The sequence below is a fragment of the Heterocephalus glaber genome, unplaced genomic scaffold, assembly GCF_053883595.1.
Source record: "Heterocephalus glaber isolate CG9 unplaced genomic scaffold, H.glaber_assembly_v1.0 deba00001550, whole genome shotgun sequence".
NCBI lineage: Eukaryota > Metazoa > Chordata > Mammalia > Rodentia > Bathyergidae > Heterocephalus > Heterocephalus glaber.
Window position 1 is genome coordinate 13,830,679 of NW_028258343.1, and position 13,196 is coordinate 13,843,874.

General features: G+C 40.8%; 1 protein-coding gene across 8 annotated transcripts in view; it reads right to left on the reverse strand.

Annotated features, from left to right (window-relative positions):
- The window catches only part of Akap7 (A-kinase anchoring protein 7), a 163,679-nt gene that overhangs the window by 46,824 nt on the left and 103,659 nt on the right, over positions 1 to 13,196 (reverse strand). For all 8 annotated transcript variants that reach the window (XR_015442551.1, XM_087190126.1, XM_087190129.1 and 5 more), the window contains one exon: positions 3,872 to 4,019. Coding sequence is in view for 7 of the 8 variants with exons in the window: in XM_087190126.1 (XP_087046252.1) it covers positions 3,872 to 4,019 (148 nt within the window). In the remaining variant the exon portion in view is untranslated. The remainder of the gene's footprint in view (positions 1 to 3,871; positions 4,020 to 13,196) is intronic.

Below are 13,196 nucleotides of genomic sequence, written 5' to 3' on the forward strand. Positions count from 1 at the left end.
AAGGAAACATAAATGGAACATGGCTGCCTGAGGAACAATTAATTCACTCAACTACAGTAAGGACTCCAGAGAGAACAGCCTTCATGACCCTAGAATATCTGGACCATATCCTAGCTTTCCAGGAAGCACTGGGATTTTTACATTTCTTTCTGGATTTGAATTTTAGCTGATTAATGCAGTTAGATGTGTAAGGATTTGTAGCCCACTATCAAGTAGGCATCATATCACCCCAAGTTTTGATTATGAAACAACTAAATGTTAAGTCTTTTCTTAGTTTTGAAAAAATGAATGTTGCCTCCAATCTTAGCAAACTTCCCTAGCAGTGGATGCGAAGGCGAAGAACAGCAGGACACGAAGGGAGGATGCCCACCATGGGAATGGTGTCACGCACTCAGATGCGCTCAGAGCTGAGCAGGTAGTGCAGGAGTTAAGCAGATTTGTATGACAACGGAGGGAGACAGACGATAAAAGGGCTGCAGACAAGGTCGGTGCCTGCTTCTCCATCCAGGAAATCCTAGCACTGTGCCAGGAACTCGGGACTGGTGAGGTCACACCCTTCAATTGTTTGGGAGACAGCAGTAATCCAGATTTACATAAAATCACCCCAAGATGAGCAAGTCATCCAAATTATAAAAATAACAAGCACAAAGTCTGTCCCAATCATATACAGCAAGGAGTGTTGCTGATATCCGATCTCTAATATACACAGTAAGAGAATTGTGAGGTATAAGAAAAAGTCTAAAAATTACTGTCTTCCTAAAACTACATACCTCCTTCACACTCATATTAGTAACTGTATGTCTGGGTTAATCCTCTTGTTTGAGGACCTATAGGAGGATGATTTTCTGTTGCCAGTTCCTATCTGGTTCAGGCAAAGCCCCCTGCGAGCCCAAGACAACTGCAAACTCACAAGGGGCATCCGGGTCACAATGAAATGAGCTCTGAACAAAACTCAAAGCGTACAGGAGGAAACCAAGTGCCACAAAAGACCAAACATACATGAGAACTCATACCCAACAGATGTTTAAAAGTATGGGAAGAACTTGAAAATGTAATTATATGGAAATACTAAAAAACATCAATGAAGGAATAGTTCCTTGAAGTGAAGACCAGAACAGGAAAATACAAACAACAGATTGGAAACTTTTTTTAAAAAAGCATATAGTCATTGATTTTTTTTAAATACCCTAGGTGGTTTAATAGAGAAAGCAGAAAGAACGAGCAACTTGGAATCTAGCCCTCTCCCAGAATGTACCATTAACAAATAAAGAGAGGAAATGCACAGATCTGATGAAAGCTAAATTCTCCACAAAACACTCACAAAGGTATCTACATACAACGTGGTTTTTGTTTATTTTATGTAATCCAAGTAGCTATTAATAAAGAAAATATGTAAAAGCACTCTTCTATGAATCAACAAAACAATTCATAATAAAATAAGAGAATAACAATAGTTAATACACTGTACACTGTGTATCCTAATAGTAAAAGAAGTTACTCACAAGACATAGACAAAAAAAGACTCATACAAAGAAGAAACAAACAGGTAAAAGCAATAGCACAAAACTTTCTTTTCAATGAATTAAGAGGAACTAGTAGTAGAAATGAAACAAGTTAGCATACATCAAAAGTTTTATAAACAATTTCAGAAAGTTGTGGCCCCAGTAGCCCAATTTCTACCCCAGAATTCTGAATACAAAATATCTTGTCTTGATTCTATTAATAAGTATAATAAAATACTGGCTCAATCTAGTGCAAAGTAGGGTGACTATAGTTAACAATAATTTATTGTAGATTTCAAAATAGCTAGAAGCTAGGATTTTGATTGTCCCCAACACAAAGAGGTGATAAATGGTTTAGATGATAGATGTGCCCATTACCATGATTTGGTTATTACACACTGGATACCTGCATCGAAATAACACTCTGTAGCCCATGAGTATGCACAGACATTATGTGTCAATTAAAAAATATTGGTTCAAGGCTCAGGAAACAGACATTAAATTTGAGTTAGGATAAAATCAGAGAAGCCAAATTGATGTAAACCAATTAAGTCTCATCAAGAAATGAAACTCACAAAGAAAGTATCCCCAATCCTGCTAAATATTCTGTTAAGATAATAGTCAGGTAAGATTGAGAAAATCAGTATCCATTAGCAAAACAAACACACACACACAAAAAAAATCTAGCATGTTATTAAACTTCATTAATTATAACATAAAAATTATGTTAGATGCAGATGTCATTTTAAAGCTCATATTGACATCATGAAATGTGACAGAAAAAGTTAAGAGTATTTTGAACAGGCAATTTTTAAAAAATATTAAATCACTGGTATGAAGATACAAAATTGGTAGAGTTTGAAAGGAACAAAATTACCTGAAATTAGAAAAGGGTGAGAGAGATAAGAAGCCTGAAGGAAAGATCTGAAAAAATTACCTACACTAACAGGAAATACACAGACTGAGCTAGAAAAATGCAAAGGGGGATTTCTAGGCAGCTAACATCATGCTGTGCGGTGAGTAGGAACAGAGCCCCCTATGCAATACATGCCGTACACTGCATAATGCCAATCCCTGAAAGGTCTTCCATAAATCCACATATTTCTGGGGGTTTTTCTCTTAAATTTGAGTGGGAAAGGCGATGAGGCATCGTGTTTCCTTTCAAGACTGGTCTAAAGGAATTTCAGAGAAGATAAGGAAAGCTTGCCAAATTTTGTACTTTACAAGAAGAACCTGAATTTGCCTTTTGCAATGAAATGTTTGGTCCTCATCAAAAGTTGGATGGAAGATAGCTCTCTTCCACAGATTCCAAAAGCATGAAAATCCTCCTTAAAATAGACTTGAAATTTTCAGGATATAAAACTCAAATGACATACAGAATATCTTCTGTTTAAGATAGCTGTTTGGAAGACAAAATGAGGACTTCTTTGAGGCTCTGTGATGAGGATATGAGAATAAAATTATATTTCCTGAACATGTTTAAATGTTTTAATAAACTTCAGTGCTAAAATTCTTTGAGGAGGGATATACTGCATATCCATAGGTTCTCTCCGAGCTGGTGTGGAAAGAAACTGTCGTGGCTGAAGACCTTGAAATATACAGACATATATTTATCTTCTTTGGGTATCTTCATTTTACTTTAAAAGCATTTAAGTCAGGTTGTGGTGAAGTTCAAAATTTTACAAGAATAGTACTTGGCTTGGAGTAGTATTTTTGAAGCGTATCAGAGCAGGCTCCTGTGAAATACATTCTGTTCGCGGAAGATGAGAACGGCCCTGTTTCTGGGTGAAGTAATTTTTGTTACAGAAGAAAACAACGTCTTCAGTTTTCACAGGTCACCTGCATGTTCTCTTTTCAGAGTGACCCTCCCTGACCCGAGTCACTCTCTTCCTAATTAAAAGCAGCAAACGTGACAAAGCCTTGCGTGGTCATGGCAAGACCGTGAAGGCCTTCCTTGGAGAAAACGCTTTCTTCAACCACCGTGAAAAAAATTAAACTGAAATGAACAGTGGCATGCTGGGACTTCATTACAATCATATGTAAAGCACAGAAGTACAAAGACCACAGGCAGTAAAATCTAGACACATATAAATATGGAAAATGCCCTACTAAATTTTCAATGTATAACTGCCAAAACATAGTATTTGGAAAAATATGTCATCGAGAAAACACAACTAACCCTAAATATCGGTCAAAATAAAGTGATGTTAAAGAAATAAAAAATAGGGCCAGGGATTTAGCTCAGTGGTTCCGCTGCCTGCCTCGAAAGCGGAAGGTCCTGAGTTCAATCCCTGGTACCAAAAACAACAACAACAACAACAACAACAAAGAAATAAAAAATAAGAAATAATATTTTAAACAATACTCACCAACCATGATTGAAGACTCACAGTGATAATAACCATCACTTTGCTTTTTCTTCTCCATGGAACAAAGATCTATGCGGTACAATGTTTCTTCTCCAAATCTGTGCTGGATAAACTTTTCATACCACTCAGGGTCTATCTTTTTCACTCCCTAGAAATGACAAAACAAAATCACATCAATCAATCATTCCAACCAGGAATCGAGTTCATATCTACCTCCCTTTCTTAGAGCCTAATCTTACATTTTGGCATGCAGTACTACCTAGTGGCACTTGAAATTGGATATCACAAAATTGTGAGGTTGTTTTTCAAGTCTCCCTGCCTAGCATGCAGTGTAAAAGCCATCAATTAAAGAGTGCTGATTTAAATTGGCAGCTTTGGGGACTTCATTACTTTAGGCTTCAGAACTACGTGAGCATGTTGTGATGAAATTTGAGACACCAAGGGCAGAGTTACCATCTATAATTACAATGGAAAAATAGATGAACTTTTAAAATATGACATGGATTTTAAAACATTTTATAGAGAGGAAAAGGTTCTGATAAGATGGACACAATTTTTAAGCTCCTTGTGTAAACATCATCTGAAAAACAAAGATTATTCAAATTGGAAACAGCTGATTGCTCACAAATTACAGTGAGATGCTGTGGTATCTCCACAGTTTCCCCAGTCATGGGAAATCACATCTCCATCTCCCCTGCACTACATAATGGCCCAGCATCAGCCTCAGAGAACCAAAATGCTGAGACGAAGCTAAAACTTGAGATGAAGCTAATTACAATCCAGTTTCCCTTTTTACTGACAAAAACTCATTATAGAAATGTTTTAGTGATACAAGAACACAGGATTTTGCTGTTTTCACTTTTTCTATGCAATTTGTGTGATTAAGGCTGTTTCTTGAGTATCTGATAGACAGCTTTATTTTTTCAGTAAATCCATCAGTAAACAATGTACAGAAGTGCAGATTGCTTTTGTCCCCATAGTACTCTAGTGTATGCAAGTATAATAACTTATCCACCCAATGCTATACTGTTGGATATTTCAGGTGCTCTTTTTGGTGGTATATTAAATATGCTTTTGTTCTATGTTCAAAATCGGAATCCTGATCTTAACTCTCCACTCACAGCCCTTCCCGCCTCAGTGAACAGTGCCTGTATTCTGATAACCCAGCCTAAACGCCTTGGGGTTACCCTTCATCCCCGCTTTCTCTCAATCCACGTCCAAACTGTACTGGTTCTGCCTCCACAACATACCGATTCTAGCCACTCACTGCTACCTCTCTCCGGACGCCCTCATGTCTGTGGTCCCCTGGACTAGGGCGGCTGCTCCTGACTATTTTCCTACCACTGCCTCCTCGACAGCCAGGGTGATCCTAGAACAACGCACCAGGTCAGTTCACTTCTCTGCTCAAAGGGTGCCTATTTCTGCCAAAGGAAGAGCCTGATTCCCCATGCAGACCACGAAGCGCTGTTCTGCCCACTGCTGGACTTGGTCTTCCACCTCGCTCGCCCCTCTCTGCCTCCCAGGCCTCCTTGCTACTCCTTGGACCCGACAGGTAGGAGCTCACCTCAAAGTTTCTGCATCGCCTGCAGCCTGTTCCTCCCCAAAGGCCCTCATGGTGCATCGCACCTTCAATTCCTGGCTCAAACACTTCTTTCTTCATAGAGCCTCCCCAGACCACCCATTTATGCTGGAGGTTCTCCAGGTCCTCTCCACTCTCACCTCTTCATACTTAGGCATACTTTGTTTTGTTTTTGGTACCTGCGATCAGACTCGGGACCTTGTGCTCATGAGGCAGGCGGAGGAACCACTGAGCTAAATCCCCGGCCCACTGGCATACTTTTTCATAGTACCCACTGTCTTCCACTGTGCTGTGTAATTTACTTATTTATTACTAGTATTTTTATTGTCCTTTTCTGCCTTGGCCAGTATGATGCAAGCTGCACAAGGCGAAGATTTGTCTGATTCTTAGTCCCTGAACTACTTCCAGAGCCTAGAACAATGCCTAACATAAGCAGTGCTCACTCAATAAGCAACTGTCACAAATGCAAGGGGATGGAGTGTCAAGAAGGGCAGAGTTGACCACATAAATGCTCTCCATGCAGAGTTCAGTAAAAGAAGTCATGAGAGTAGGATATGGCAAGAGAAACAGCAGCCCATAAGACTGAGGAGCAATCAGAATGTGAGTTCAAGTCCTGCTTCAAACACTGTCCAGCTGTGTTAGTCAGCTTTTTGTCACTGGGACAAAAGACCTGGGGATAAATCAGTTTGTATGGAGGAAATCAGTTTGTATGTACTTTTGGCTCATGGTTTTCAACCATGGTCAGTTGGCCCTGTTGCTCTGGGCTTGTGGGAGGTCAGCAGAGCAGGGCAGGAGCAGGGCACAAAGAAAAGCTGCTCACCTCAGCAGCTGGGCAGCAAAAGAGGGAGGGACGGCTGGCTCCAGATATTCCCTCATGGGTGCCCAGCCAGCTAACTTCCTTCCTCTAGGCCAGGCCTCCAGAGGCTACTGCCACCTCCCAACGCTGCTGGGCTGAGGACCAAGCCTTCCACACAGGGCGTTCAGTGGCGCTGCAGAGTCAAACCATAGTCAGTGTAATAGCTTCCCTGCCGCTGCCTCATCTGTGACATGTGGTCAACAGAGAACCCATCTCAAAGCGTTGTGTGGTTGGTTTGTCTGTTTGGAGGGAAGTAGGGAGTACAGCAGTGTCTTTAGACCAAAGACTCGTAATAGTTTAACAGACATACAAAGACCTTCCGTTTTCAAGATACTGATGCCAGCACCAACTAGCCACTATATTGTCTATTTTATAAAATGTCCTTTTAGAAAGGAAAGAAATCAGCAAGACATTGAGTACCTCCGATCCGCTAAGCTAATTAAATTCTAGCAAAAGGCAAGCAGCAACCATTTTGCCAGAATTCTTCACAGCTGACTTCAGCAAGAGCCTTAAGGAGTTAGCTTTTATTAGCAAGTGAAATGGAATTAATTCCATAACTCAATTTATAGAGGAAGCCGTGGTTCAGAAAGGCATAGGGACTCAGGAGGCACTGAAGTCATTTTCCCTGGTCAGAAGACAAGTTTAATAATAAAGCACCTAGAAACAGATAATGCAGGCATGCTTTATCCCATATATATGACAATATTAGCATGATCTTTGTTCTCTGCAGTACTTTTTCTTGGACAATATATTTCTTTTCTAATAAAATCTATCTGAATTTCTCTCACCACTCAGCTATAGCAGGTGGTGTTTTTCTTTCATCATAAAAGAAAGAATTGTAATTCTGAGAAAGTAAGTGAGTACATCAAAATCAGATATTGTTAAGGGCGAGGCTCAGAAGGTTTCTATTTTCTAACAGAATCTATCGGGCTGCCAAAACGCCTCAAAGACATCATTCTTCACGGCTATATTTTAAAGTTAAAATGGCTGGGTGACAACATTATAGTCAGGTTAAGAAGCCCTGAGCTGTTCTCTGCATCCCTTCCTCATGGGCCAAGCCTGCCAAGATACCCAGTTGTTTAAAGATAAATAGAAGTTCTGATGCATTACGAGAGTTCAAAGAAAAACACAAAAATGGCTAAAGCCAGGAAAATCTGATGTACAAGTGCTAACTGATTTAGAGTTATTTTAAATTTAGAGAAACAATATATGGGAAATCTTCAATAACACCATGCTAGGGATGCTGCAAGCCTGAAATCTGAAATATTGTGGGTAATAGGCTAGTTTGAAGGTTATTTTTGCCTGGAAACTAACCGAGACAAGGTATATTCTTAAGGGCTTCCCATTTATAATGATGGATCAATTATGCCACATAAAACTAAAAGAAATAAATAAGAAGTTAAATACAGGCTATCAGACTTTGAAATAAGAAATCAGTGGAGAGAAACATCAAACAGAAAGCTTTCAAGACTGTCTTCATTATTAGAAAGGACTGGGGCTGGGGATTTAGCTTAGTGGTCTCGCTGCCTGCTGTGCAAGCGCAAGAACCCGAGTTCAATCCCCAGTACCAAAAAAAAAAAAAAGGACTCAAATCTCAAATTTTACTTTCCTTAGGCCAGTTTCAGTCTCAGCGCAGGGAGAACTATCACTGATATTCAAAGCTACTTGACAACCTCTGATACAATGTACTGTGAAATTGTGAAGCATTTCATTCTTGATTGTAATTTGGTACCCAAACAACCAACTCCTGAAAAAAAACACGCCACTGAGAACACGGTGAGTATTTTTAGAATCATCTAATGGCTGAATCTGATAAATAATGGAAATTATTTACTTAGGAAGCACTCACAACATAATTTACATTTAGCTAAATGATGCACATAATTTAATATATGCCAGAGAGGGCCTGGTCTTATATTACCATGCATCATCCAGCTCTATATTTAACACAGGAAGTAGACAGAACCATGAAATATAAAAATACTCATCGGCTAACAAGCTGAAGGTAAAAATCATTTAAAGTGCTGAAAGATAAATACATGTTACTCATCTTTAATTTCTATGACAACGTTACTGCTATCAGAACAATGAATACTCTTTTATTAAGAAGGTTGCGGCTTTTTATAATAGATGATAACCTCTGTTACTTGTTATGATAACCACATATATCAAACAAAGAAATTACTTATTCTATTTTTTTTTTTTTTTGGTACTAGGGATTGAACTTGGGTCCTTTCACTTGCGCAGCAGGCGACGAAACCACTGAGCCAAATCCCCGGCCCCAATTATTTATTCTATTGATGATAAGGTTAGCATTCCTGGATTTCTGCTGTATTCCCCACCAGCTGTTCGTATCACACAAGCAGCAGTTAAAGAAATGTACCTCTTCTATGGTAATTACTTGAAACCAAAATTAAGAACGTAAAGCAAGAGCCAAACCAAACTGGCTTGCATTTTTGGCATCAGCTAGATAAAAACCAATAGTAATCATTTACCTTTATCTTTGTAAGTAGAAAAGGACTGTACTACTTAGTGGTATATTGGTTAAAAAATTAAAATCATTTTCGGTGACCAGTGTCCTATTGAAAGTTCATATATTGGTGCTCGAAGTTATGAAGACAGAACCCACTGACACGGAGCTTCTTCAGGGTAAATATGACTTTAAAATCCTTCCTGACCCTTTCCCTGCTGTGGGTCACCACACTGTGCTGTCCCTGTCATTGGCATCTTCCCGGGTAGGGACACGAACAGCTGTCAGCTGCAGCCTTCCGGCAGCACCTCTCGGTGGGAAACCCGGGCCCCCCCACCCCGGAGGCTGGGGTCAGTGTGCTGATTGGGGGCCCCGCGTCCAGTGTCTTCCTGTCGCTCCGTGGCTGGGTCCCTCCCCTCCCCTGCCCTCCCTCGAGCAGTAAGTTGTCTGGCAGTAAGTTTACTGAAGGAAAACGGAGGAGTGATGAAAAATCTAAAAGACATTGGCACTTTATTATTTCAGACACATCTGAAAAAAATGCCTTCTATCCTGGAGTAGTAATAAAAACCATATTGACAATGTACACGCACCGCTCTTAGGACTCTTATTAACTCATTTAACAATCGCAATAGCCGTGTGAGAAGCCCACTATTACTATCTCAGATAAGGAAGCCAAGTCGCAGAGAACCAGGTCACCAACCAAAGGACACAGCTGAGAAGAGGGAGCGCTTGGTCTCGGATTCAGGGCTGATGAAGAACACAGACAAACTGAAAGGAGGAAGAGAGCAATACTCAAGCTCGACACCATTCACTTTACAAGGTCACAGTTCTAAGACTATTAATCATTCCTGAGACTTAATCAGATACACTCTCATATTTCTAAAACCAATGCCAAAATGAGGAACTTCTAGCGCTCTGAAATACCTGCCTTTAATATTGGTATTAATAAATCAAGCGATAACTCTCTGCCTGCAAAGACGCATTTCAATTTACCATGAGAGGTAAAGGGAGATGAGAGAGAATTCTTAGATGCTACTTAAATACAGAAAAACTATTCAAATAATGCAGCCTGTAAAGGGAACTTTTTAAATACTGTTAATATCCAAATAATCAAGTAAAATACTGGAGATGTTCTGAGTTTTCTAGACCAGTTGTTTATCTGAGTATGTTTCTCAATTCAACGTTTTACTTTAAGCTACAGCATGCACACACTCACCATGGAAGTCTGTAGGCATGCCATCTCCCTGATCCCTTTATTTATAAACTCGCTTTTAGCATTCCTAACTTGTTTAATCTTGAGGCTTTAGGGAAAGCAAAAGTGGAATCTTTTCACCTTAGCATTTTACCTAACATTTACAATATCACACCTTACCTTGCATACTAAGTAGAAACTGGGCTTGTAGAGCTATAGTGTTTTAATCTTTTCCTTCTACCTTCTCTAACTCTGACAGGAGCTGCACACAGCAAGTGTCAAGAAAAGCAGTTATAGAGGGAAGGTTTTACAAATCCTAATAGCACAAGCCACTTCACCCAAGCCACCAAAAGAAAACACAGTCACTTCCTGGTCCCAGAGGTTCCTTCCAGGAGTTGCTGGCATCAAACAGAACAGAGGTGCATGGCTTCCTCTGGCTCGCATCAAATCCACCAGAGACACCACAGGTCACAGTACCTGGGAAGCTCGCAAGGTCGCGGGCTCAATATAGTAACAGTGGAACAGCACAAGGCCTATAGTCACCCCACTGGTCTGTTCTCACCGGAGCACACTCTGTCCACTTAGCCAACTTCCGTTCCTCCTCCTCAGAGCCTCTCAGGCATGGCATGAGAGACCATATGCTGCTTGGTCACACAGCTGTTTACTATGTGGCTTTTCTCATTGTTATGAAACAAAGAAGGGGCCTTGGAATTGGAGAATCCAAGAGCAGCTCCTTACATCTCTTTCTCAGCTGGACTCTCTGCTGCTTGGCTCCAGTTCCTGCTGAGTCCTTGGTTCAGAACATTTTGTGGTCATTCAAATGTAAACAAGCTGCAGCCTCCTCCTCCTCCTCCACCCCCTACCACATCTGATTCTGAATGCTTTGCTCTTTTGGTACATGTTCTTCTGAATTCACCAACTCAACTATTCATTTCTATACCCTAAAAAGAAAATATCCCCCACCTCAAAATTTCTACGATGGTCTTACACACTTATAACTTAATCCAATGTCTTCCTCTTTCAATGCCATAGCTTTCCTTTCTAATCAACATTTTCCAAAAGACCCCAACAGGAACAAGACTCTTGTACAGAAGATGATTTAGAAATAAGATCACAGCTGGGCATGGTAGCGCACACCTGTAATCCCAGCATTCGGGAGGCTGAGGCCGGAGGACCACTGAAAGTTCAAGACCTGCCTGGGCTACACAGTGAGTTCAAGGACAGCCTGAACTACATAGCAAGACCCTGTCTTGATAAATAAATAATCATAGAAAAATCCTAACAATTTTAACTTGCCCTAAACACCAATCTACATATTGTAAAATACTTACAAGGCAGTAGCATGCATTCTATGTTTAGTTTAGAGGTCTAAAACACAAAACCATTCATCAAAGTTAGATTTTCTATAGACAGAACTTCAGGTGTAACTGCAGCTTTTTATACAATCCACATAAGAGCTAAATAACTAACCAGTGGTGAAGGGAATACATTGGCAAAGTCATTTAAATGCATATAGGCGTCATTCAGCGTAGTTTCATAATTTTAAGTAAGAAAGGCCTTGAACACTTTCACAGCTCATCCTGCTCCTATGCACCCAAAGAATTCTTATCTCACTTTCTTATGAACTCATCAATTTCCCAGACTCACACCCATCTTCTTCCATCCCTCCCACTCTGCCCCTCACCAACATCATTCTCAAAAGAACAACCTGCTTCGACCAACTTACCCTCCCCTGACAGCCTGGGAGAATGCCCTACCCACTCCTTAAGGCAGAAGTCTCTCCCTCGCGTATATGGACTCCAGCAACTGAACATTCTAAGAAGTGAAAGGAACTGGATGCTGAGACCTGCACTGACTCTCGTACATGTTATAAAATGGGACAATGATACAACGCCCCACCCCCGTACTGGGGGTTGAAGCCAGGGCTTCATATATGTTCAACAAGCCCTCTCCCACTGAGCTACAGATCCCAAGCCCATTACAGGCGTTTAAGCTGTTTGGCTGGATCTACTGCTGGATATCATATCAGATGAAGGGGTTTGGGTAAACACACACAAACACTACTCAGATATGGAACAGCTACTACACACATGACCAACAGTAACGTATAGACCTTAAAGCAATTTGAATGTTTCTCCCCAGGCAGCAAAGTATCCACAGACTTGCTTTTTAACAGGACACATAGTACTATGTAAAATGATTTCATCTATAACACACCCTTGGATCCTTTCTTTTGACCACATTTCAAACTTAATCCAAATTTTAATTGTGACCTCTCTCCTTTGTTTACTCTTAAGAAACAGCATTAAAGGGACGGCTTAGCTTTTCTAATGCACCAAGAGGTAGCCTGTATCTATGAATACTAGACTATATATTGCTTCCCAAAAAAGTAAAGTTAAAAAGGTCTTGGACCAGACAGTAATTTCCATATAGATTTTTCTCTTGTCAACTTTACAAATTAGGGATCTTTTCCAAATGCCAAGAAGCACTTCTATGCTGATAGAATAAGCAATGTGTGTGGTGGGAAGTTAACAAGAGGAAGGGACTGGTACCACAGGATGAGAGAGCTCTAAAACTCCTCCATGCAGCTGCCTGCAGAACATGCAGTCAGCGTAAACACAGCCCCAAGAAGCTGGAGGGGTCACACTTGCCACCAGCCTCCCTTCCCACCCCGTCTCTACCTTGTGCACTTCTGGCACCTGCCAGCAGGATATGTGTACTATGTAAAAAGTTACCACCTGTTGAGAAGTAGGTTTGACTTGACTTCCCCATCCATTCAGGCCACCTCGACTCACCACTTCCTAAGCCTGGCTTCATTTCCTTGAATTAAGTTCCAGAGATACCTGGACTGAAAGCCCAACAGGATAAAGTACTCTGTGTGCCATTCCTTGAGTTTTGAAGAAGATCATGGCAGATAAGGAGCAAGGTGGAATTCAAGACATCAAGTCATGAAAACTCAAATGAGAATACATGGGCAAGGGCTGCTGCTAAAGGTACAAGACCACTAAGGGAGGCTCATGCAGAACAGTCTACCAGGCGGTGGCTCATTACAATCCCGTACCAGACCTGGGACCAAGCTTGAAATCACTGTGGGAGAAACACTGTGCTCCACATGCGGTTATGCAGCAAGTCACTGTAATTAAATTCAGCTGTGGGGAAGGAAGTGGGCAAGGAAGGAAGAGAGGTGACTTCAACCTCTGGCCATCAGCTTCAGGGCAAAGACCCAAT